A 27,283-nucleotide genomic window follows, 5' to 3' on the forward strand; every position below is an offset into this window, starting at 1 on the left:
CTCCCAGCTGTAAGGCATCGTAACTTCCATTGGCACCTAATGAAATCCATTTTCAATTGGACATTTGTTACGAGGGTGGCACTAATTGGAAGTAAATTTTACAGAAATTGTGCTGCAGAAGACCCAGTCAGTCAATGAAAGGCCCTATTGAACTCCATGCAAAAAGATCTTCAGTGCTATTTATGACTGTTGCACATCTGGATTCTGTTTGACTCTGTGTCTCTGACTTGGCCAGACCATGATTATTTTAAGTGTTTCCTGTATCCATCTCAAGGTTGTGGAGGAAATCAGCCTGAGATGAACCACAAACCTCGTGAGTTTCCTCCATTCAGTTTTTCACCCCGTCTGCCAGCGCTTATATCCTCGTCCCTTGGGCTGTTTTTAAAGTGCCTGGTGTTCCCATGGTGTAGGACAGTCACATGAGAGAGCACAAGGGGTACAATGCAGCCAGAAAGGGGGAATAATCACCAGCATTTTGACCACTTCTACCCCAGCACCATCACCAAAAATAATAAAATACTTTTGAAACAATGCTTTCACTACACTGAGATTTTCCTTTTACTCATAATTGGCTGCTGGAGGCCTGATGTAATTCTGTGTGAACCCAGACAATGGACTGTGCCAAGAGTTACAGTCCACCACTGAGGATTTTACTCTCTTCCTCTTGTTGGGGGAAAGAGCAGAATGTCTCAGTGCCACGTTGATTTCCTGGTTAGAGCTGGCTTCCTGACAGTAGGGGCAGCTCGGGTATATTTAAGAGCAGGAGCACCATCCAGACTGAACGAGGGCCAACCCAGTGATTTTTTTCAGGTCTCTCCACCCGACACTGTGGGGTGGGGGCGGGTTGGCTAATCACAAGTTCTGTGTAAACCTTTTTGTTTTCGCAATGATACTGTTTATTACATCTAATTCATTAACCACTTTATTGTACGAGTATTGCATTTTAGCCATTTCGAGTTGCATTGTAACTTGGTTATTGTTAACATACTGCCAGAGGAAATAGTGCATGCAGGTAGTGTTACAACATTTAGAAGATATTTGGAGAAGTAGATGAATAGAAATAGTTTGGAGGGAATAAGCCCAAGTTCATGCAGGTGGGACTAGGTTAGTTTGGGAGCATGGTCGGTTAATAGTGATGGTTTAAAGAGGCTCTCTGCTCCTCTGATTTCTTACCGTTTCGGAAACCTCACTGTTCTTTCTCTCCTCAAAGAGTGAGCTCACATTTACCTGCACTGAGCATCCATCTGCCTTTGTTTTGACCATTGTTGTAACTGTTGATGTCCCATGGCAATTTAGTTTCCGTTTATGCGACCCACCCATGGTATTGTGTTTAAATCCCTTTACAAAGTAGTCAGAGGTAGAACACCTGTATGTGTCAGTTCATATTGTGTATCTTCGCACCATTGATAGCACAGTGTTTATTTCTGATATCCCCAGTCTGATGATTGAGGAACTCCTTTCCTCTCCAGTTTAAGGTTTGGCCATCTCTAGTTCCAAGAATCCCTTCCTGTAGGTCCTAGCCATCCCTTCAGTGAACCCCTATGATGTTAGTGACATTCTAAACAGCGTATACTCCTTTAACCGTGATTTTAGAAGATGATCTGAACTGAATGGAAGCATCTTGGAGAAAGTTTATTTCATTCTGGATTTTCAAAACCAAGAGCATTGTTCCTGATTTACTTTTCAAACTTGATTTGTGTGGCCATCTTCACTCTGTAGAATAGCTTTTATATAAAAGTGTTTAGAATTTTTATTTGCTTATGAGTCACAAGTCACTGCCTTTCACATAGGGTTGATAAATATAAATCAAAGGTGAATCCTTTAGTCCCTTTGAAACATAGCACCTATCCATGTTAACATGTGAGCCACTCGGAAAAGCAAAGACCCCCCCCACCCCGCTTCTAGTCTCTTCCAACCTCTTCCATTGGACAGAAGATATGATTGTTTGAAAGCACGTACTAAGAGTTTTAAGAACAGCTTCTTCCTTGCTTTTATCAAACTTATGAACTAACCTCTCATATGTTAGAGTTGATTTCTCTCCGCACCTTCTCTTTAGCTGTAACACTATATTCTGCACTCTGTTCTATTACCCCGATGTATTAATGTAAGATATGATTTGTCTGGATAGTACACACAAAACAATACTTTGCACCTTGTCTTGGGACATGTGTCAGTAATAAATCCAATCAAATTAGTTGATGCAAACTGGGAATGGACAGTGGGGAAGACTACCTTACTCTTGCCTATTGCAGAGAGCCTTAGAGCCCTCTGTGAAGCTACAATTTGAAGTGTAGCTTCTGTTGTAATGCGGGAAACAACCAGTTTGCACGTAGTAAGGTCTCACGGGAGACCCTTTATCTGAACAGACAACCCTCGTTTACCATGGAAAGACTCCAAGTATTTTGTCATGCTATTTTAAACTTGAGTTACCCTCCTTAGTCAAAATGCCAGAAAGCCACAGACTAGCTCTTCCTCGCAAGTTACCAAATGGAAAAGGCCAGTTACTATTTGTGATGTTTTCTGCTTAAATATGTCAGAATCAAGTAGCGATTTCTTAGTTTTGTGAATTTGAGATATTTCAAAGGAATAATATTTTGTTTTATAGTATAAAGAGCACAGTTTTGATTGTTTAATTTGGAGCTTTCTACCAGGTAGTGGAGTTTTCTTTTCAGTCTTTATTCTATCCCCTATTGCTGCCCAAGGAGGTTGGTGGTGAGAGATGGGGAAGCAGGCCAAACTGGGGAGCTGAGACAAGTCATGAAGCGTCCACTATTGTGCAATACTTTGTCAGCCTTACCTTGCACACACATCTCACATGAGAACAGTAGTCTGCTGTTGAGCACTTTTTAGAAAAAAACAGATAAAGAACCAATGAACTATTGCTTCTGTTGCTGTGTTTTTCTTCAAATGTGGCAATTACAGGCACCCTTTGTAGGCTAACAAAGTGTGGAGCTGGATGAACACAGCAGGCCAAGCAGCACCTTAGGAGCACAAAAGCTGACATTTCGGGCCTAGACCCTTCATCAGAAAACATCTGATGAAAGGTCTAGGCCCGAAACGTCAGCTTTTGTGCTCCTAAGATGCTGCTTGGCCTGCTGTGTTCATCCAGCTCCACACTTTTGTTATCTCGGATTCTCCAGCATCTACAGTTCCCATTATCTCTGATCACTTTTTGTGGGCAGCAGGTTTGATAGTTTGACAGCAGAATCACACAGGAACCTTCTGGGCAAGGTTGGTCCGGATTAATGTGGATTAATTGGAGCAAAGGTTGGTTCTAGTATAAATTCATATGATTCACTATAATAACCTTCAGTACTACTGTATGATTCTAGGTGAGCACAGTGTGATGGATGCGCTGTACCTTTTATAGTGAGTGTGTTTAACTTGCAGCAGTCTCTTCCAGCCTGACTATCTCTTGCATGTTCCTGATTCCATTAGGCTGGCTGTGGATTTAGCTTCGCAGTCACTAACCTCTGGAATTCCCTCCCTAAGCCCCTCTCGCCTCAGTTAAAACCTTCAAATCCTCCATGCTGACCCAACCTCTCATCATGCTGTAGCTCAGTGTCAAACGTGGATTGAGTAATCCCCCGCTTGTGGCACCTTTTTACTGTGATAAAGGTGCTATATGAATAAAAAAATGTAAAAGAAAAGCCAACTGTGGGATGTGAGCTGCCCAGTCCGAATTCCTTGGTTAGCCTTTTTAAGAAGGTGGTAATGATGTAACCATATGACAATGATTTTTAAATAATATACAGTCCAGACCAGGTGAAGATTTCCTAACACAAAAAAAATTTGTGAATTAAATTGGTCATGGTGATAATCTGAACCTAATTTCATCATTACTGATAAAATAGTTTTGTTCATTGGATTAAATTTACATTCTCCAGATGCCATGATGGCTTGTGAACTCGTGTCTCCCAATCATTTGTCAAGGTCTTTGGGCTTTGGGTTGCTTTATATATTCAGTTGTTATTTATACACAACGTGGGAGAAGCCAAGAGCTTTCCTCAAACAAGATATTCTTATCAGGCTCTGGAGCCTTGCTTTCTGTCCCTGATTGGATGCAAGCATATCCACTTTCCTTTAGATGTGTGTTCTGCACTGGAGATTCCTGGAAAGGAGCTTCCTGTTGTAACCTGCTAAGGAATCCAAAAACCCAGCCTCAAAGAAAATTTATCATAGAGAACAGTTAAGAGTCAACTACGTTGCTGTGGATCTGGAGTTGCATGTGGGTCAGACCAGGTAAAGAGGATGCATTTGCCCCAAAGGGGCAAGGTTGAGGTCAGGAAGTTATCCAGGCAGTGGGGTGGGGAGGGTTTCTGCACTGGAGGTGGGGTGGGAGGATGGTGGAATGATGAACCTGGGTATGTTATCAGGCTGCCAGTGTGAGAATGGAGGGGCAGTGTTGGGTCAGGCAGGTTGTCAGACCAGCAGTGAGGTCGGGGGGGTGCAGGGTGAGGGGTGTGTAGTGTAAGTGGTGATTGTTAGGTCTAGTTAGAGAGTCACGGATCTGGCTAGTGAAAGCAGATGGAGCAGGTGTAGTTTGGTTGGGTGGGGTGGAGGTGTAGTAGTGAGATGGGGATCACTTTAAACAGTCACCCAGGTTTAAAAGTACAATTTGATCCTCTAACCTTTTCTGGGTAACTGCTTAATACATTTGGAACCCGATAAAGTGTTTAATTTAACTAGACTTATTAGTGGGTATTTCACATGGAGTCATTCTGCTGTTCCACATGGTCCCAATTTGCAAATGCAGTCTGTAGTGTTTCTAGTCATTACTTTGTCTACAGATCGTCCATGTGCCAGCTGGTTAGCTGACATCTACAAGTTCACACGTTACCCTGCCTGTGGGACGACCAGTCCTCTTTGGCCCTTAGGTAACATGTTTAATTGATGTCATTGTGGTCTATTTCTTAGTAAAAGAGCAGCCTGATGAAAGATGAAGTTCATATAATGGTTGACTCTTAACTGCTCTTAAGGGAAATTAGGGATGGGCATTAAGTTCTGTTCATACCTGCATCCCATGGAAGACCAAAATATCTCAATCATTTTTCTTCTAAAGGACCTGTTCACTGATGTTATCAGACACCCCTGGAGCAGATGGGACTTGAACCTAGGTGTGCTGGCTCAGAGTTAGGACACTTGCAACACCACTGCATTTTTACAAGTCAAACGTAATTTACCTATGTGAAATGCTAACTTTCTGCAGCTTTGTCATTTCAATATTATTGCAGTTTTCATTCTCCCATGCAAAAATTGTAACTTTTCAATTATTTTGAGAAGCTTATATTGCCCAATTTCTAATGTTTTGCAAAATGTAGCTGGTGCATCGAATCGTAAATAAAGTAACTAACTGGTCATGTAGTGACAGCCCGGTAGCAATGAAATATCTAGCTGATAATTATTCCTTAATATCTTTAAGACTTTACCTCATTGTGGTTTTCTGGGAGTTTGCAGATTGTTTGGCACTTTCCCCTATGTTACAGCTGTGATGACACTTCAACAGGACTTCATTGCTTGGAAAGCACTTTGTGATATCACGAGCTGCTGTTTTAATGCAACCCTGTTCTGTTAGTCAAGCTCTCAGTGTCAGAGAGAGAGAAAACAAGACCAGGAAGAACCCGCAGGTGTTGAAATTCTGAAGCCAAAATAAAAGGTACTTGGAAAGGTTCCACAGGTCAGGCAGTGACTGTGGAGGGAATGGGCAAAGTACCCTTCTCTGGGTTACTCACTGAGAGCTTCAGAGAGAGAGGGATGTTTCATGGGAGGGACCAGAGTGTAATGATGTGATATGTGGATGGTCCATGTGTCTACTGTGATGCCAGCCACTGCCCATTTGGGCAGGGATAGCTTGATGCCACCATCCTCTTTCCTCCATCTTCTCTGAGCTCACTTGCTTTATAGTGGTAAAGGGAAGTGTTAATGAGAGGAGGCTATTCTCTTAAATGAGACCAAGCTTATTGTACAAGATAAAAATCAGGTACAAATTAGATTAGTAAGTTGGACACTGTTACTGTGACTGTTGAGTGACCTGTGGGTATAGATCTTATCCCTCCAAGATCTTTAGGTTGTGCTGCTTTTCCTCAACCAGCTCCTTTTTACATCACCCGATTGGCTGGAGCTTAATGTAGACTCCAGCACTAATTCTTTCAGAGCCATTACCTTGTTCAACACATGGAAGATGCTGGAGGTTCTACCTGGATACGAAGTGTGGAAGGGAGTGATGATGAGGTGTCGGGGACCTGAGCAGATGGTGAATTTAGAAATTTTAAAAATTTAATTCAGAGCATGCAGCAGTCATTGGCAAGGTCAGTGTTTATTGGATCCTACACGAGCAGGGGCTGGTCAGCTGCCACCTTCAACCACTGCATCCTTGTTGGTTGAAGTACTGTAAGGAAGGGAGTTTCAGGATCTTGTGATTATCGAGGAATGCTGATATATTCGCAAGTCAGGACAGTGAGTGCGTTGGAGGGGAACCTTCAGGTCTCCATGTATCTGCTGCTCTTGTCCTTCCAGGAGGTAGAGGTTGTGGGTTTGGAAGGTGTTGTTTGAGGAAGCACGATGAATTGCTGCAGTGCATCTTGTAGATTGGACATACTGCCACTGTGCATTGGATGGAAATCACATGGGGCAGCTTTGTCCTAGATGGTGTGTTGGCTTCCTGAGCTACATTCATCTCAGCAGTTGGAGATTTATCCTATCACACCTCTGTCTTGTGCATTGAAGATACCTGACGAGCTTTGGGTAGTCAGGAGGTAAGTTACTCAGTGCAGAATTCCCAGCCTCTGACCCTGCTGTTGTAGTCACAGTAATATCGTGGCTTGTCCAGTAAAATTTCACATCTGTGGTAACTCCCATGATATTGCAAGTGAGGAATTTGGCGATAGCAGTGACATTGAATGCTGAGCATTGATCTTTCTCATTGCCTGGCACATGTCTAGCACCAGCATTTACAACTTATTAGCTGAAGCCTGCATGTTATACAGCGCTTGCTGCGTACCAGCACAGACAGTTTCATTTTCCAAGAGCTGCGAATGGTTCTGAATGCAGTAGGATCAGTGAGCATCCTCACCATGGACCATGTGATGAAGGGGGATGTCTGTGAAGGAGCAGCTGAAGGTGACACCACTCTGAGGAGTAACATAGTAGGAGATCATGCAGCACAGTTGTGTCAGTGTCCTCCCTGAGTCAGAAGGCTGTGGTACTGAGCTGTCCTCCAGCCTTGAGGCAGTGCTGCACTGTCAGATTTAAATTGAGCTCCCATCTGCCGAATCTCAGGAACAGGAGCAGAACATGTAACCCACTGTCATTCAGTGAGATCATGATTGATCTACAGCCTGGCTCCATGTGCTTTCTATTGCCCCCTAGCCCTCAGGCATTGTGTTAGCCAAAGATATCGGCAAACACCGCTTTTAAAATAGGAGATTGACTCCGTGCTGGTTGTTGTTCACAGAGCCGGGTTATTTCTGTGTGTGGATGTATTTCCAAACGTCATCCCTGAATGGTTCGCTGCTAACGCTTAGGCTATGCCCCCCGAGTGTCCTCAAAGGAGAAAATAGTCTCTTCCTGTTAACAGAGCAGTTGGTTGCACTCCTACTTCTGAGGTGAACATTAAAAATTCCATGGATTTGGAAAGTCGCGATGTTAGTAAAGTTGCTGTATAAATGCAAGCCACCTTCCCTGTTTTATAAAATGTACATTTTAATTGAATGGCTTTTCACGGCCCTGCTCTAAACCACTGGTTGCAGTGCCATCTGCAGTTCCTCTGGGGATTTGCACACTGGCAGGAGAAGCTGGTTTTAACAGAGGAGCAGATATGGACTTGTATTTATGTAGCACTTTTCAAAGCCTCAGAATGTGCTAAAGCTTTACAGCTAGTGAAGTACTTTTTACAGGTAGCCACTATTGCAGAGTGGTGGCCGATTTAGTGAGGAGTCAAATACTAACAGCCAATCTGTTACAACGATATCATTTGAAGGGATTAAATGTGAGGCAGGACCCAGGGAAGAGTTTCTCAAATAGTGCAACTTGACCATAAAACTCGAGAGTGGATGGGGCCTCAGGTTAACGTCTCATCTGAGCATGGCACCTCCAACATTGAAGCAGTCTCTTGGGCAGCACTGTGATAATGGGAACTGCAGATGCTGGAGAATCCAAGATAACGAAGTGTGGAGCTGGATGAACACAGCAGGCCAAGCAGCATCTCAGGAGCACAAAAGCTATCCCTTGGGCAGCACGGTGGCTCAGTGGTTAGCGATACCCACACTGTGCCAGGGACCCGAGTTTGATTGCAACCTTGGGTAGGTATCTGTGTGGAACTTGTGCATTCTCCCTGTGTCTGCATGGGTTTCTGCTAGTTTCCTCCCATAGTCCAGAGATGTGCATGTTAGCCACCTGGATTGGCCATGCTAAATTGCCCATATTGTCAAGGGATGTGTAGGTTAGGCCAGATAGCTGGTGTTACAAAAGGAAGTGCTCCTTCTGTTTGATTCCAGCTTCTATGAGTTTCTCAGAATAACTTACCTCTTGGGGAATATCCCAGGATTCACAGCCATCCCTTCTATCTACACAATCTTTAAAAGGCTGGTGCCCATCCATCAAGTCCCGAGCCACCCTGCACATTTCCTGACGTTTGCCCCAGATGGAGATGGGGAAATGGTCACCCCACTTTGTGGCCCTGGAGCTCTTCCTGGATGGAGTGTCGCACAGCTGAGATGTTCCCTTTCCCCCAGGACCAGCAGTGGATGCCATGACATTAGACAGTGCCAGCCTGGTGTGAGGTTGCTACCTGGGTCAGTGTAGTCTCAGTCATCCAGAGGAATGCCCAGCATTGTTGGAATAAGTTCAATATTCTCCTTCATTTCACCAAGAGCCCCATCATGTCCCTGATACCTCTCCCCCCCTCCCTCTCTCCCTGCTCCTGTACCCAACTACTCCCTGCTTCCCCTCCTCCCCATCAAGACTCATGCTCTACCACTCTCACTCACTGTTGTCTGAAACATTTTCCCTTAGCCACTGTCACCCACCCCAACACCACTGACCCTGCATGCACTCCGCTCACTCACTTGGGACATCTGCGCCAACAGCATCAGTGTGCCACTCACTTTCATCTCCCTTTTAATACCTTACCCCGTCTCATTCCAGGAGAGAAACAGTAGGGCAGTCTGGCATTTGGCTCGTCACCCCTTAAGAGGACAGGATGCTGACTCTGATAGTCACGAGACGCTGGCTAACTGTATCCCAGACCCTGGACTGACATCCAAAGCTGCCCTTGACTTACTGTGCAAGGACCCTGACTGAAGGCTATTCCCCTTAACTTGAGTGAGGGTTACTGACTTTCATTGACAAAGCTTCCTGGCTTTGTGTCTTTTTCCAAATGACACAGCAAGACCTAAGTAATATGAACCTGGTTGAGGGGGTAGCATGCAAAAAGGCAAGCCAAGGCAATGCAGAGATGCTGTGAGCATCAAGTTTTATGTTTGGTGTGAGCGAGTGTTCCTACACTGAGCAAACAGCCCAGGGATGCAGTCTACTCCACTCCATGAGCGAGGTGGCATAGAATTGGGGTTGGGAGGGGAGAGAGAAAGCGAGCGGACAGTGTCGTTGCTGCAGCATTAGAATGATAGTTGCTGGTGCAGCCCAAGATAAAGCGTTAGAAGGCACAAGAATTAGAACTAGCTTTATTGTCACCTGTACTCAGAGGAATACAATGAAATTTGCCACTTAGGCAACGTCTCAGGTACAAAGGTACCCAGGTACAGGTTCTTCAGTACAAATTCCCAGGGGGAAAAAAATTGAAAAAGTAAAGAAATAAAAAGTTGAGCATTACAGACCTTTATGTTATCTTAGGTACATAAATACAAAAACAAAAGAATAAATTTGGAGAAATAAAGAAATACGAAGTTTAGAATGACAGCCCTCCTTATCCAGACTGCTCTGGCAACTAGCCTCCAGACTGTTCTGGGAGTTTGCCCTGGATTCACCTAGAAACCGGGAATGCACACCAAGGCTGGGAGCCTGTGTTACCTTCAGTTGAGCCTCAAAAAAGGGAGGTTGGAAACAGGAAAGGAGGAAAAAGAAAACACACACAAAGAAAAAAATAAACGGATAGAGTTGGCGAGCGCCATCTAAGAAGTCCTGCTCCATCACCATCTTGGATTTGGAATGTTTGGAGTGAATTTGGAATTTACAATGTCCAGTAAGTGGATCAGAGATATTCCATGGGGTTTGTTAGTGGCTGGCAGATGCCAGATGGCAGTGTTTGTGGATGTGGGATATCTATGGCCTATGCCCATGGGGTGTGCCTTGATATGTTTGGGGTCCTTTTGAAGCAAGTGGTGAAGTGGAGTCACTAGGGGCCTGCTCCAGTTCCCTTGTTGGGTTTTATTGACGTCTAGACCATCAACAAAGCATTGAGTAGTGCATAATTTTCCGATGTTGGCAACTTGTTACTACCAAGCTTCTTCAGGCTGCTTGCAAAAAGCATAAAAGATGGAATGAGGTGCTCTTGACATCGAATTAGGTCTTGTTAGAGTTCCACAAATCCGACCATAGTGCATTACACAGTGCTCTGTGTAATGTTTGAGTTCCAACGATTTACTAAGAAACTAAAGCTGCAAGCTTCAATAATTTTGAACAAAGAACCATAAACTTTAGCACCTCAAAAGAAGTGAACATTGAGACAGTTGATGCATTGGTTTTAATTTTTCAAATCTTCCCTGACTTGCAACAGTCCATCAGATAATGAAGGAAACTAATTCACTCAAAGATGGAGACAGACAGAAAACAGGGTCAACGTCTATCAAAGAAAATGTTACAAACTATTATAAAGATTTTAAAGCAGAACTCCTGGATAAGTTCACGGTAATCAGGCTGAATCAACATGATTTATTATTTAGACATGATTTCCCTTTCAATGTGTTAGAGCTCTTTGAGAATGTAACACATGTTGTAGATAAAGGGGAACTGATGGATGTAATATACTTATATTTCCAGAAAGCAATTACTAATGTGTCACATCAAAGGTTATTTTAGAATTAAGTGCGTTTTGTAGGGGATAGCATATCGGCGTGAATAGCGGATTGGCTGGCTAGCGAAGCAGAGAGTAGGCGTAAGTAGGTCTTTTTTTTAGTGCAAGATGTAGCAAATGGTGTGCCATTGGGTTTGGTCATCGGAACTCAAACATTGACAATCTATATAAATGACTTTGTTGAAGGGGCAGAAGATATGGGTACCAATAACTGATACCATAAATGTAGATAGGAAAGTGAATTGTGATGAGAACATAGGGAAGCTATGAAAAAAAAGTCTGTAGATTAAATGAGTGGGCAAATGTGTGATAAATGGAGTATAATGTGGGAAAAGTGTGAAATTGTTTATTTAGGCAGGAAGAATTAAAAAGCTCAATCTAAATGGTGAGAGGATGCAAAGGGATCTGCATGTCCTACTGCATAAATCCCCAGAAGGTTAGTGTGCAGATATACCAAGTAATCAGGAAAGCTAATAGAATGTTATGGATTGTTGTGAGAGTTGAATACAAGAGTAGGGAGGTGATCCTTCAATTATACAGGGTTATTGGTGAGACTGGAGACACTATACCGTGCACAATACTGGTCACCATACTTAGAAGGATGTTACTGCATTGGAAACAGTTCACAGAAGGTTTACTAGATTTAATAGCTGGTATGGGTGGGCTATAGATCACAGAATCCATACAGTGCAGAAAGAGGCCATTCGGCCCGTCGATCCTCCAAAGTGGTTGAATGGCTTACTCCTTCTAAGTGGTGTGTTTGAATGTAGGTTTGTACTATACAAAGTCAGAACAGGAATGAAATCCACAATATCTACATAACATTTTTATTGTAAAATCCAGACTTAACCTGAAATAAGTCATCTGTGGTGAACCCGCCCCCGCCCCCCCCCCCCCCACCACCACCACCACCGCAAGTTTATTGATACGGTGGGTCATAAAATCCCATTAAAGTTTTACAAAAGACTCCAATTCTTTTCTTCAGAAGGCCTCGCTTTGGAACTCTCTCAAAAAGACATTCTGTTGGATTGTCTTAACTGCTCAAGTTCAGCTGGTTCGTCTTTTTCCTGAGTCTGTGCTGTCCTTGATTCTGGGAACGGCAATCTTGCACTTGCTCGGAGACACAACTCCGATTTTTCATACACCGCTAGCTTCGCCAAGCCAGCAGTGCCCCTGTGTTTTTGTTCCCCGCTTCCTGTAAGGTCTAGTCTTCATCTGCATCAAGCAGTATTATTTATTGTCTTTTCCACCTCACCCATCAGCTGTGCTGATGTGATGGTGGCCTCTCCCGAGGCACTCCCATCATCCAGGCCGCCTTTGAGCCCTAAATCCAACTTGGAGCAACATTTACAGGCTGTTAAGATTATCCCTGTATCCTGCTGCTCAGAGATACTGACTCCTCCTTAGCCCTAACCACACAGAATGAATGGGCTTTAATGCTACACAGTTTAACTACAACACTTTTCTGCCAGGAGCTTCCACTGTCTCTGTCTCACTCTAACACTGCTGTTTAGTGACTCTTGAACCATTGAGTAACGCATTGAAAACCTCACAACAAGGCCCTCCACTGGCTCAGTGGTTAGTACTGGTGCCTCACAGCACCAGGGTCCCAGGTTCCATTCCACCCATTGGTGATTGTGCAGACTCCACACAGACATTCTCCCCATGTTGGTGTGGGTTTCCTTTGGGTGCTTTGATTTCCTACCACAGTCCAAAGATGTGCAGGCTAGGTCAATTGGCCATGTTAAATTGCCCATAGTGTTCAGGGGTGTGTAGATGGGGTGGGTCTGGTTGGGATGCTCCTAGGGTCAGTGTGGACTTGTCAGGCTGAAGGGCCTGTTTCCACAGTGTAGGGATTCTATGATCTATGAAGGCCCACCCTTGCTACTAGTTCACTTTGAAATTAACCCAATACTTTGGAACAGTCAAATGCAGAAATCTCTTAGAAAATTTCTGTTCCCCCAATGTTACAGTTTTCACAGATTGCTGGCTTACATAGAACTAATGGTTTAAAAATAATAGATCCATCTTGATGCTCCTGTGCTGATTTACTGTTGCTGCTATCATGTTTATACCACACTTAAGTGAAATACGTGGGTTGGCACAGTGGGTGCTACCTGGTGGTTTGCGGAGGTCTAATGTCAATCCTGGTGATTGCCCCTGTTAGAGATTGTAACAAAGTCAAGCAGGTGGCCCTCCTAGAATAGGTTCTTTGATTGGGGCTGTTAATCTGATCCAATCAGAAAGGCTTGGCTGACAGATATCAAAACGAGCCTCAGAGGCTCTGAGGAAGCTGGGCCAGCATCAAGTACAATGCACATGTAAATAAAGGGTGACTTGGTGACAGGATACTGGCCTCTGTAGAGTTACTTCACCCCTCACTGTAGAAGAGGCCATTGTTTAGCCTGTGGCGATGCTCTTGCAGGTATTTTGTACCACAAGTTGAGTTTCAATCAGTGAAAGTGCAGGCTCATCTTATCAATTCAACTTTTGTTTGGGCTCTAAGTGGGAACACCGCTTAATTGTCACAATGCAGAAAGATACTCCTGTTTTATTGAATGGATGGAATGCTTGAACAGCATGATTGTTTTGACATGCAGTTATAAGGAACTGGCTATGAGTATGATTCATTTGAACACTGTCGGAGTGCTGGAATTGAAAGTTAGTTCAAAGTCTACGCAGTTGGTTAAATATATCTTTGGCAGTCTGAGAAATTTCACATGGAATCAAAGTCTTTGTGTATGATTCTTCTTTGTGAATTTCACGCTGTATTTTTGTGATGTTTGGAGCAGTTTCCCCACTATATTTCAATACCAGGACTGATTGCAGCTCCAATTGAATTGCTTTGGCCCAGCTGCAGCACTGTCCATGAGGAGCCTCACCAATTTTTATAGATGCACCATAGAAGCCATTCTATCTGGATGCATCGTGGCTTGAAATGGCAACAGCTGTGCCCAGGACCGTAAGGAACTATGGAGAGTTGTGAACCCAGCCCAGTCGATCATAGAAGTCCACATTCCATCCATTGACTCCATCTACATTTCTTGCTGCCGTGAAAAGGCAGCCAGCATAATCAAAGACCCTTCCTACCTCAGTTGTAATCTCTTCCAACCTCTTCCAAAGGCGAAAGATTCAAAAACCTTTGAGCTGTTATTGGACTTCTGAATGGACCTCTCAAATTTCAAATCTAATGTTGATCTTGTATTCTGTGCACCTTCTTTGCAGCTGTAACTTTGTATTCCTTGCTCTGTTCTATCACCCTATGATCTACCTGTTTTGCATGCAAAATAAAACTTTTCACTGTACCTCGGTACAAGTGACGATAACAAATCCAATCAAATGTTTGACCCCTGACCTTTATTAGTTCAGATTCAGCCCTGAAACTTGAGCACATGGTGTAACATGGTGAATCACGACATAATAGGATTGTTGTAAAAAATCTGTCAATAACATCCTATAAGTGAAGGAGACCTGCTATCCTTATTCATTTTGGTCTTATTGTGACTCCAGTTTCACATCAAAATGTATGGTCCTTGAGATAGTAGGAACTGCCGATTCAGGAGAACCTGAGATAACACTGTGTGAAGCTGGATGAACACAGCGGGCCAAGCAGCACCAGAGGAGCAGGAAAGCTTGACGATTCGGGTCAGGACCCTTCTTCAGAAAAGGGGGAGGGGAAGGGGATTCTGAAATAAATAGGGAGACAGGGGGAGGCAGATAGAAGATGGATAAAGGAGAAGATAGGGTGAGAGGAGACAGACAAGTCAAAGAGGTGGGGTTAGAGCCAGTGAAGGTGAGTGTAGATGGGGAGTTAGGGGGGGATAGGTCAGTCCAGGGAGGATGGACAAGTCGGCGGGGGAACAGGATGAGGTTAGTGGGTAGGGGATGGAGGTCGGGCTTGAGGTGGGAGGAATGGTTAGGGAGGCGGGGACTAGCTGGGCTGGTTTTGGCATGTGGTCGAGGGAGGGGAATATTGAAGCTTGTGAACTCCACATTGATACCCTTGGGCTGCAGAGTTCCCAAGCGAAATGAGATGCTGTTCCTGCATCTTTCAGGTGGCGTCATCATGGTAATGCAGGAGGCCCAGGATGGAGTGGCGGGGAGTGTGGGGGGGGGGGGGGGGTGGGCGGAGGGCGCGGAACGGGGGTTTGTGTGTGTGGAATTGAAATGGTTCGCGACTTGGAGGTGCAGTTGTTTGTTGCGAACTGAGCATAGGTGTTCTGCAAAGCAGTCCCCAAGCCTCTACTTGGTTACCCGATGTAGAGGAGGCCACAGCGAGAACAGCGGTTACAGTATATCACTTTAACAGATGTGCAGGTGAATAACTGTTTGATGTGAAAAGTCTTCCTCGGGCCTGGGATGGGGATGAGGGGGGAGGTATAGGGCCAGGTGTAGCACTTGCTTCGGTTGCAGGGAAAAGTGCCAGGGGTGGTGGGGCTGGAGGGGAGTGTGGAGCGGACAAGGGCGTAACAGAGAGAGTGGTCCTTCTGGAAAGCACATAAGGGTGGGGAGGGAAAAATGTCTTTGGTAGTGGGGTCGGATTGCAGATGGCGGAAATGTCAGAGGATGATGCGTTGGATTTGGAGAAGGGTGGGGTGGTACGTGAGGATGAGGGGGATTCTGTTCTGGTTATTATTGCGGATAGGAGTGTGAGGAATGAGTTGCGGGAAATGCGGGAGAAACGGTTGAGGGCATTTTTGATCACTGTGGAGGGGAAGTTGCGGTTTTTGAAAAAGGAGAACATCTGGGATGTTCGGAAGTGGAATGCCTCATCTCGGGAGCAGATACAGTGGAGGTGAAGGAATTGGGAATAGGGGATGGCATTTTTACAGGAAGGTGGGTGAGAGGAGGAATATTCCAGGTAGTTGTGAGAGTTGTTAGGCTTAAAATGGATATTGGTTTCCAGGTGGATGCCAGAGATGGTGACAGAGAGGTCCACAAAGGAGAGAGAGGTGTCAGAGATGGTCCAGGTAAACTTAAGGTTGGGGTGGAAGGTGTTAGTGAAGTGGATGAACTGTTCGAGCTCCTCGTGGGAAACACGAGGCGGCTCCAAAACAGTCATCAATGTAACGGAGGAAGAAATGGGGAATAGGGCCAGTGTGGCGTTGGAAGAGGGATTATTCCACGTACCCTACAACGAGGCAGGCATAGCTTGGGCCCATGCAGGTACCCATGACCACCCCCTTTGTCTGTAGGAAATGGGAGGAATTAAAGGAGAAATTGTTGAGGGTGAGGACGAGTTTGGATAAGTGGAGGGGGACTGGTCAGGTCTGCGGGACAGGAAGAAGCAGAGAGCTTTTAGGCCATCTGCATGGGGAATGCAGGTGTACAGGGGCTGGATGTCCAGAGTGAAAATGAGGGGTTGGGCTTCGGGGAATTGAAAATTCTGGAGGAGTTGGAGAGAGTGCGTGGTGTCATGGAAATAGGTAGGGAGTTCCTGGACCAAGGGGGAGAAAATGGAATCCAGATAGGTGGAGATGAGTTCGGTGGGGCAGGAGCAGGCACAGGCAGTGGGTTGACCAGGGCAGTCAGGTTTGTGGATTTTGGGAAGGAGAGAGAAACGGGCCGCGTGGGGTTGGGGAACGATAAGGTTGTAGGTGGGAGGTCACCTGAGGTGATGAGGTTGTGGATGGTTTGGAGATGATGGTTTGGTGCTCGGGGGTTGCCCACGGGTTTAATGATGAGGTTGGGGTTGAAGCGGAGGTCTGCACGTTCTGCAGGGGAGAGGTTGGAGTGGGTCAGAGGGGTGGAGAGGTTGAGGCGATTGATGTCTCGACGACAATTAGAGATGAAGAGGTCAAGGGAGGGTAGGAGGCCTTGGGGTGGTGTCCAGGAGGAGGGGGTGTGTTGGAGGCGGGAAAAGGGGTCAGTAGAGGGAGGGTCCTTGACTTGCTTCTGAAGTGGCCCATTAAAATCAGTCAGTTGTATCGCACCATTGCCAGCAGTTTAAAAATTTAATCAACTTTCAACTTCACAAGACACCAGAAAGTGGGCAGTAGGCCCCAGTCTTGCCACTGATGCCCAAGCTCCAAAAATAAACTCTTGAAACAAAAATTTCACCAACCCCAATTTCAGGGAGAGTCAGCCTGGAATTGGCTTGTATTTTTTGAGGAGGTGATAATGTGCGTAGATGAGGGCAGTGAAGTTGATGCAGTTTACAGCAAAATCTTTGTCCAAGAAGTTAAAGCCAAATTGGATCTAGGGTAACTTGACAAGTTGGATCCAAAGCTGGCCTAAGAGGTAGGAAACGGAGGGTGGTGGTAGAGGGTTTTCATGTGACTGGTGTCCACGGGGGATCAGTGCTGGATCCCTTTATTGTACATGATATATATAGAAGATGATAGAAGAAAGTGTGAGGTTTTGGGAAAGCGATGGATGATAAGTAATTTTTCATATGACACAACAATGAGCTGAGTGATTGACAGTGAGGAAGAACGTCCTGGGTTACAGGAATGTATAGACAGATAGGTCAGATAGACAGATCGTTATCTGGTAGAATTTAATCCTGAAAAGTGAGGGATGATGCACTTTGAATATTCCCTTGTCTTATTCCTGCTTCCAGTGAATGGCAGGGCACTTCCCGTAGGCAACTTCCGCGATGCGTCCCAACCCAGGATCGGTGAGGCTTTGGAATTCTGCAGAGTCTTGCAGCTCGGAATTCCAGCACCATCTTTGACAGCTTTCTGCAGCGAAACTGTCTTTTCCCGAATCCACGAGCTGTGAATTGAACTAAGATGGACTTTGTCTTAAATTTTAAAAGTTTATTTTAATCTATGCTTTCTGTTGTTAGTACAAGTGTCGTGGTATGACAATTTAAACAGTTGTCACTGCATTTTCTTTGTTTAAAAAACACAACTGCAAGTGACAATAAATTACTTATGCTGTAAGAAGATCAGAGGGATCTTGGGCTGCTCGCCACAAATCCCTGAGAGTAGCAGGGCAGTTGAAGAGGATCATTAAAGAGGCATACCTGTGCCTTTAGTAGTTATAAGAGCAGAGAGGTTATGCTGGAGCTGTACAGGACTTTGATTGGGCCACAACTAGAATACGGTGTGCAGTTCTGGTCACTGCACTATTGAAAGGACGTGATTGCACTGGAGGGGGTGCAAAGGACATTCACCAGGATGTTGCCTGTGATGCAGAGTTTCAGCTGTGCAGAGAGGCAGGAAGAAGGGTCCCTGCCTGAAATATCAGTTTTCCTGCTCCTCTGATGCTTCCTGGCCTGCTGTGTACCTCCAGCTCCACACTGTGTTATGTCTGGCTCCAGAATCTGCAGTTCTTGCTATCTCTGGATAAGATCCTGTTGTTTCCTGTAGAGTGGAGACGGTGGAGGGGTGATCTGTATAAGATTGAGGGGCATGGACAGGATGAATAGGAAGGAGCTGTCCCTGAGTCGCAGGGTCACTGATAGTGAAGCACAAGAGGTTTTGAGAGGATTTGAGGAAATTTTTTTTTCCCTGCCCAGAGGATGGTGGGAATCTGGAATACACTGCCTAGGAAAGGCAAATAATCTCACAACCTTTGAATAAGAACCTGGATGAGCACTAGGAATGTCATAACATTCAAGGATGCGTGCCACATGCTGGAAAGTGGAACTAGTGTTGATTCAGAGATTTTGGGCAGTGCAGACTCAATGGGCTGAAGGGTCTCTTCATTACAGTAAGAATCTATGATTCTATGGCTCCAGTTTCTGTCAATATCTGTGAAGATTTTGACGAAGGTAGTAGTGAGAAGACCAAAAAGGACAGGCTGCGTCAGCTCACTTCGTCCAACTTATTACATTGGTGCATCTAAAGTTCAGGAATAGTTTCCTTCGCTCCTGTAAGCCCAGTGTTGAAGGATAGATCTGGACCCAATCTTTATACACTTTTACTGGTTTTAATTTGCAAAGACAAACTGCCTTTGCTAACCCCATCACTACATTTCAGTTTGCTCCCAGTTACAGGGACAATAACACCCAGAAGCCAAATACATGTAAGAAGATGCACTCAATTGATTTCCCGCTGAAATAGCCCTTCTGGGGTGTGGGGGGGTTGGGGGGAAGAAGAGAGAGAGAGACGATGAAGACGTAAAGCTGGAAAATTTTATAGCCATGGTTCCTGCTTCTATATCGCAACACACTTAATTTAAAAAATATTCATTTGTTTTCGAATCCTGCAACATTCCAAATCTCCCTATCCCTGTTGCCTTCCAGCGCAGTGACCCTCGTGCAGCTCTGATTTCTTCCAGTTTTTGTTTCTTGCACACCCCGACCTTTATTGCAGCATCATTAGTGACCCAGCCTTTCATTGTCTGCACCTTAAACTCCAGAATTATCCCCAAACCCTCTGTGCTTCTCTCTCGCTGTAACCCCCCACTCCCTTTCTCTCACTCCATCTCTTTCTCTCCCCAACCCCCCGCCCCTTCTCTCGCTCCATTCCCTACTTCGTTGGCATTCCTTATACCTCCCTTTTTGACCTATCTACTGTGTTTCCATTTCAAATGTTGGAAATGCTCTGCTACAGTGCTCTGAGATCTTTTAGCCCATTCAAAGATACTGCGTCAACGTTAGAAGCCATTCTGATGATGTGCGTGTGTGAAATGGAATGCAGGGGGCAAGGATAATATTTGGGATCTGTTAGCACAGATCAGAGGAGAGCCTTGTTCACACTGCACAGGTTAAAAACAATTTAGTTTTATAGCACTTTTCACTGTAAACACTTATCCTTGCTGTATTAGCAGTCAGTCTATCCTGGAGTCTACCAAGACCCGATCTCTCTTCCAGACTTCTCTTCTGGGGCCAGGCGCTATTGGAAAGTTTCTTGGCTCCTTATTTGTATAAAGTTGCGATCATATCGAGAGGCTGGAAGGGCCAAATGGCCTACTATTCTTCTTATTTTCTACGTTTCTAGTTTCAAGCTGGAAAATGGTGTAACTAAGGGGGATCAAGAGGTGACGTGAGCAGAATTTGATCACAGATGGGCAGCAGTAACTGTTAACACAGATCTATTTCACAGGGTCTATTTCAGTTTGGTTCAAATGGGCTCCTTTTCTCACTGGGTGAAAGCCTGGCCCTTTACCTTGCAGACACGTTCAATTGACCCCAACGTTTCCTTGCACCTCAGCCCTCCTCCTGAGCAGGCAGGCTTCTTGTGCATACTTTGCAGTCTCCAAAGAGAGTCAAGTTGTGGAAATGATGCTGTCCGAAATGCTTTTTGACTTGTGTTGTGAACAGATGGCACAGGCAGAGAGCTCTTGCTTGGAGCTCTGAGAGTTAATGCTGTTTGCCTGATCTTTCGGCTTTTCCTGGGAGCCAGTTGGCACTCTTTTGACTTGGAGCCAAATGGAACAAAAAAAAGTAGAAATCCTCTTTTTTCTGAATCCGCCCTCCAAATTTCTGCGGAACTCTCCGGAATATTGTGTGCATGGGGCGGCCTGCACGGATTCCGAGGGCCTGCTCTTGTCTGTCATTATCTACAAGATCAGTCCAGCTCAAAGCAGAACAGTTCTGAATGTTTTTTCTGCTGACAGTGTAGAGCAGCCTGGCCTCAAGTTTGCTTGGGGAGCATGTTACATTTTAAATGGACGTGTTCGGTTGAGCTCAAATAAACAGATATTTGATCCAAGTGTAGAATTCCAATGTAGCAGCTCATTTCCTATTCACCTCCCATTATATAACATTCCTGAGCTAAGCACAAGCCCTACTGCCCTGTTTTTTTTATTTAAAAGATTCTTCTTTCTCAGGGTATTGTTTCTCATTGCCTCCTTTGCAACGTGCCCCCCACCCCCACTTCTGTGGTTAAAATTGTTCTTGAACCCCTCGCTCTCCAAAGCCCACTCGTTCATATTCTGAGGGGCTGCCTCTGAGTGCCAGCTCAAGCAGTAAGGGAGGCCGAAATACCAGAGTCCACTAGCCTCAAGTTGTTCACCCAGACACTCTGCCCCCCCGGCCCCCAACCCCACCCTTGCTCAATGCAGAAGGATGGAATCTGTGGCAATTTGTGAAACTCATTTCAGTTAATCCAGGGCTACAGATTTGACTGTATCATCTGCCTCAAAGTGGGAGGCAATGGCCTCGTGGCATTATTGCTGGACCATTAATCCAGAGACCCGGATAATGTCCTGGGGACCTGGGATCGAATCCCACCACGGCAGATGGTGGAATTTGAATTCAGTAATAATCTGGAATTAAGAGTTTAATAACGATCATGAAACCATTGCTGAATGTCAGGGAAAAGCCATCAGGTTCAGTAATGTTCTTTTTAAGGAAAAAACACTGCATCTTTACCTGGGTATAATGAGGTGTGGAGCTGGATGAACACAGCAGGCCAAGCAGCATCTTTGGAGCACAAAAGCTGATGTTTCGGGCCTAGACCCTTCATCAGAAAAAAAATTTTCAGATTTTTTCTGATGAAGGGTCTAGGCCCAAAACATCAGCTTTTGTGCTCCTAAGATGCTGCTTGGCCTGCTGTGTTCATCCAGCTCCACACTTTGTTATCTTGGATTCTCCAGCATCTGCAGTTCCTATTATCTCTGCGTCCTTACCTGGTCTGGCCTACATGTGACTCCAAGCCCACAGCAATGTGGTTTGCCCTCAACTGCCCTCTGGGAAATTAGGGATGGGCAATAAATGCTGCCTAGCCAGTGACATCCACTTCCCATGAATGAATATTTAAAAATAAAACCCTCCCAGGACTGTTCACGCACTGGTCTCCATGCACTCCATTACCTTTTACAGTGTGGGTTTGATGGTTTGAGAATACCGGTAGTGGGGAGGGCTGTGTGTGTACAACGGGTACATAGAAAGGAGCGGGCACGTGTAGGGAGTGCGTGGAGAGGAGTGGGCTCGTATGGGGAGAGGAGCGGAGGTGCAACAGTCTGTTGGGAAAATGTTGACGGAAAATGTCTGTAAAATTACATGTTTTGCTTGATCTGGTCAGGTCGGGCTTTCAGTGAGGTTTTGATTGAGTGATCGTGTGATTTTCACTATGATGCTGATGATGGGGTCGAGGGCAGGAGAACAGTCTTTAGTATTTTGATACAGGGTTCTAACTAATTGCAGATTGCCAAGTTTAATGTTTTCTCCTGTCCATGTTCTTTTGAGTTGAATGAAATATTTGGCTGAATTTGTTTAACCCCGAATGTTTGTTTTACAGCTGCTGCTGAAGGGAAAGGCAAAAGCGGTGAAGACTTCTTCCAGAAGGTACTGTGCTGTCACTTAGCCCCTTCCCCTGACCTCTGTAGCAGTGCTGATGGTGATTCATTTGGTTATGCATTTTACCTTGAACCACCTTGAAAAATAGGAGTTAAAACCGAGCAATTCTGAGACCATTGCATGACAGAGTGCAGTGTAAAGATTATTCCACCCTCATGCTTTGGGGAGAGCATTAAATGTCACTACCGGTTCCTAAGCTCTGATATTGTCACGTCTTTTCCCAAAAATTTATCTTGTTCTGGGTTTTATCAACAGTAAGTAATTAGAGTTCTACAAGAGACATAGATAAGGTGAATAGCAAAGGTCTTTTCCTTGAGGTTGGGGGTATACAGAACTCTGAAGGTGAGAGGAGAAAGATTTAAATGGGACCTGAGGGGCACCGTTTTCTCACACAGGGCGGTTCATATGTGAAATGAACTGCCAGAGGAAGTGGTAGATGCAGGTACATTTACAACATTTAGAAGACATTTGGACAGGTACTTGAATAGGAAGGGTTTAGAGAGATGTGGGCGAAATGCAGGAAAGTGGGACTAGTTTAGTTTGGGAAACTTGGTCAGCATGGACCAGTTGGACTGAAGGGTCTGTGTCCGTGCTGTATGACTCTATAATGATAATTGACTTTAAGTAAGTCAAGCACATGATTTGTTCCAGTGCCGCTACATTGAACATCCCTATTTTGTAATAGACATCATCTTGAACCAAACTTGTTGTAAGTACTGGTAAATACCTTTGCACTAATCTTGTCATCAACCCATTGTATTTTAAATCCATTCTCAAAGTCTGCATTACTGAAATGGCCAAGTCAGTTCACTGTTAATTTGTTGAGAAAGTGTGTGTGTGTATGTTTGTGTTAGTTAATGTTAAAGGAAGATGTGTGGTAGTGTTGGGCATTCTCTCTAAAACGAGCATTTGTTTTTTTTTTGCACACTTTATTCAAAGAATATTCTGGGTGTGAAACAGACTCTGTTTTTAATTGAAAGCCAGCTGCCATTGAGATGGGGTGTGATATATAAGTGAAATCTAAGTGCGGAATTTATTGCTGTTTGAGGAAATGTGTAAATGTGCTCAACAGTGGAGTATGTTTAGAAAACATTGGGAAATTCTGGGATTGACTTACTCAGTGGTTGCTCCAAACTCTTGTGGCCACAGCTGTCCAATACATTCACTTTTGGGAGAATGATGCAGTGAAGATTTACTGAAAAGGTACCAAACATGAAGAACACGAATAATGTGGAAAGACTCAAAAGTGCATCGCATTCCATTCCATAGCAGAGAACAATAAGGGGAACTCCAACAGAGGTCGTCAAGATCATGAGGGATTTTAATGGATTGAAAAGGAGAGGAAATCCTAACTTGCAAAAGGGAACTAACTTTGTGCGTGTGTCTGCATTCGTGTATTTTAATTCACTTAAAAATAATACACATTTAGAAGCAAATGTATAGGGAGAAATTGTTTACATTGGCAGCTTAGTCAGTAACCAGAGGACACAGATGTAAGATCATGGACCAAACATCTGCAGAGCAGGTGAGAACATTTTAATGTGGTGAGTTCTGATCTGGAATAAACTGACTGAAAGAGCCGCAAAACTTATTGAATGGTAACTTGGAAAGAGGATTGGGTTTATATTCCAAAGGGAAGCATTTTCAGGGCTAGAGCAGTGAAGTGAGACAAAATGGATCGAGTCACGCAGCATAGAAACTGACCCTTGTTCACATGAGCTTGTCCATATGAGCTGTATATGTCGATGTAGTGTGTTGCTTAATCAGTTTATCATGGTTTGATGGAAGAGTTTGCATTTCAGAGTTTGTTTCTATTTCCTCTTGAATACTTTGGGGATAAACTCTCATGCTGTGGGTCGGATGAGAGCAGTCCTTGCCTTCCAGGACAGATGCTCGATGTTGCTCGTTGCCACTGACCTTGCTGTGAAACCTGACGTTACAAGTCAGATGTAAGGCAGATATTCTATCTGGGAAATGACTCCCAGAGTTCAAACCTCCTGGTGGAAGCAAAGCAGCTAGCCCTTACCTGGTATGCTCCGTATGTGACTCCAAACCCTCACTGACGTGGTTGACCTTTAACTGCCCTCTGCCACTTAGCAAACCGGTCAAGTCATATCAAACTGCTGCTGGTGGTTTAGGAGCAGAAATAGGCTGTTCAGCCTATCGAGTCTGCTGTGCCATTCATGGAGATCACGGCCGATCTGATATGGTTTACTGCGAAGATGGACCGCTGCGGGCACAGGATACACGAAATCCCATGCCTGTGATGGCCACATTGCCAACAGCAAGGTTGATTCAGTCGATAAAGTTCAAAATGGCAGGCGTACTCAGCCCAGCCCTACAGGGTGCTCCTCCTGCAATATGTTGGAAATAAGGGATCGTCCGGTCTCCGTGGACACTATGTACGCAGTATGTGTTCAATTCCAGCTCCTGATTTGCTACATCGGGGGCTATGGATGGACTTACTACGGAGCATCCATGAGGCTGAGAATGTTGCGGATAGTATGCTTAGCGAGCTGGTTATCCCGCTAGTAAGGGCGACACAGACTGAGAGGAGTTGGGTGTCCACCAAGAAGAGGAGTAAGCGTGGGCAGGTAGTGCATGAGTCCCCTGTGACCATTATCCTCTCGACTTGGGAGACAGTGGTGGGAGAATGGCCTCACATGGGGAAAACAGCAGCAGCCAGATCAGTGGCACCACAACTGACATTGTTGTACAGTAGGGAGAGTCGAAGTATTGATGAGCTGTGATGACAAGGGCACTATAGTCGGGGGCACAGATGTTTCTGTGGCTCCAAGCGAAACTCCAGCATGATGCGTTGCCTCCCTGGTGCCACGATGAAGGATGTCTCTGAGCAGGCACAGGATATGCTGAAAGAGGAGGGTGAGGAGCCAGAGGTTATGGTCTGTACTGGTACCAACAACATGGGCAGAAAGAGAGATGAGGCCCTGCAAAGGGAGTTCAGGGAGTCAGATAGGAAGATGAAAAGCGGGACCTCTAGGGTTGTAATCTCAGGATTACTTTCTGTTCCACATGCCAGTGAGGCTAGAAGTCGCAAGATAGTACAGTTAACTATTTGGCTAAAGAGCTGGTGCAGGACGGAGTGATTTAGATATCTGGATCATTAGGATGTCTTCTGGGGCGGGTGGGACCTGCACAAGAGGAAGGGTTGTCCCTAACTTGAAAGGGCACCTATATCCTGGCATGGAGGTTTGCTAGTGACACTCAGGAAGGTTTAAACTGGTGAAGCTGGAGGAGTGTGGGAACCAGAGCAATAGGTCGGCAAGTAAAATGACCAAAGGAGAATCAGAGACTAAGGCCTGTAAGACTAAGAGGAAAAACAAACATATGAACAGAACGTGGCAGGACCACACCTGCCCCCCCCCCCCAAAAAAAAACAAATCTGAGGTGTATTTGTTTTAGCAGAAAGAGAATGAAATGTAAGGCAGATGAGTTTAGAGTGATAATGGGAACTGCAGATGCTGGAGAATCCAATATAATAAAGTGTGGAGCTGGATGAACATAGCAGGCCAAGCAGCATCTCAGGAGCACAAAAGCTGACATTTCGGGTCTAGACCCTTCATCAGAGAGGGGGATGGGGTGAGGGTTCTGGAATAAATAGGGAGAGAGTGGGAGGCGGACCGAAGATGGAGAGAAAAGAAGATAGGTGGAGAGGAGAGTATAGGTGGGAAGGTAGGGAGGGGATAGGTCAGTCCAGGGAAGACGGACAGGTCAAGGAGGCGGGATGAGGTGGTAGGTAGGAAATGGAGATGCAGCTTGGGGTGGGAGGAAGGGATGGGTGAGAGGAAGAACAGGTTAGGGAGGCAGAGATAGGCTGGGCTGGTTTTGGGATGCAGTGGGTGGAGGGGAAGAGCTGGGCTGGTTGTGTGGTACAGTGGGGGGAGGGGACAAACTGGACTGGTTTTGGGATGCGGTGGGGGAAGGGGAGATTTTGAAGCTGGTGAAGTCCACATTGATACCATTGGGCTGAAGGGTCTAGGCCCGAAACGTCACCTTTTGTGCTCCTGAGATGCTGCTTGGCCTGCTGTGTTCATCCAGCTTCACACTTTATTATCTTAGATGAGTTTAGAGCTTGGGTTAATACTTATAACTGTGTAATTGCTACAACATTAGAGACTTGAGAGGGGGACAAGACTGGCGGCTTAACGTTCTGGGATTTGGATGTTTCAGGTGAGATGGAGCGGGATGTAAAAGAGTTGGGAAGTTGTGTTGCTGATAAGGGTGAATATCACAGCTGTACAGAGAGAGGGCATCTTGGAAGTTCACTCAGTGAGGTCATATGGGTGGTGCTTAGGATTAGAAGGGTGCAATCACTTAGGGATTGTACTACAGGACCCCTAACAGCCAGCAAGTGATAGAGGAACAGATATGTAGACAGATTACGGAAAAATGTAAAACTAACAGGATTGTTGTAGATGATTTTAACTTCTCTTATATTGACTATGTCTTGCCCAGTGCCAAGAGCTTGGATTGGAGACATTTGTTAAGTGTGCCCAATGTAGTTTATTGAAATAATATATAAATAACCCAACTTAGGAAGGGCTGGACCTGGCATTGGCAAATGAGCCCAACTATACAGTAAATGAAAGAGTGCTGGGGAAAAGCAAACTATACAGTAAATGGAAAAGTCCTGGGAAAAATTGATGTACTGAGAGATCTGGGTGTTCAGTTCCATTGTTCGCTGAAGGTGGCAACACAGGTCAATAGGGTGGCCAAGAAGGCATTCGGCATGTTTTCCTTCATCAGATGGGATGTTGAATACAAGAGTTGGCAGGCCATGTTACAGTTGTATCGGACTTTGGTTCAGCTGCATTTAGAGCACTGCGTACAGTTCTGGTCGCCACATTACCGAAAGGATGTGGATGCTTTGAAGAGGGTGCAGAGGAGGTTCACCAGGATTTTGCCTGGTATGGAGGATGCTAACTATGAGGAAAGGTTGAGTAGGTTAGGATTATTTTCATTAGAAAGACGGAGATTGAGGGGGGACCTGATTGAGGTCTACAAAATCATGAGGGGTATAGACAAGGTGGATAGCAAGA

At 45.1% G+C, this 27,283-nt stretch overlaps 1 protein-coding gene across 3 annotated transcripts in view; it reads left to right on the forward strand.

The window, feature by feature from the left end:
- The window catches only part of LOC125462005 (protein bicaudal C homolog 1-like), a 282,551-nt gene that overhangs the window by 48,287 nt on the left and 206,981 nt on the right, over positions 1-27,283 (forward strand). For all 3 annotated transcript variants that reach the window (XM_048551463.2, XM_048551464.1, XM_048551465.2), the window contains exon 2: positions 22,165-22,211. In XM_048551463.2, the coding sequence (XP_048407420.1) occupies positions 22,165-22,211 (47 nt within the window). The remainder of the gene's footprint in view (positions 1-22,164; positions 22,212-27,283) is intronic.

The sequence above is a fragment of the Stegostoma tigrinum genome, chromosome 20 (assembly GCF_030684315.1).
Source record: "Stegostoma tigrinum isolate sSteTig4 chromosome 20, sSteTig4.hap1, whole genome shotgun sequence".
NCBI lineage: Eukaryota > Metazoa > Chordata > Chondrichthyes > Orectolobiformes > Stegostomatidae > Stegostoma > Stegostoma tigrinum.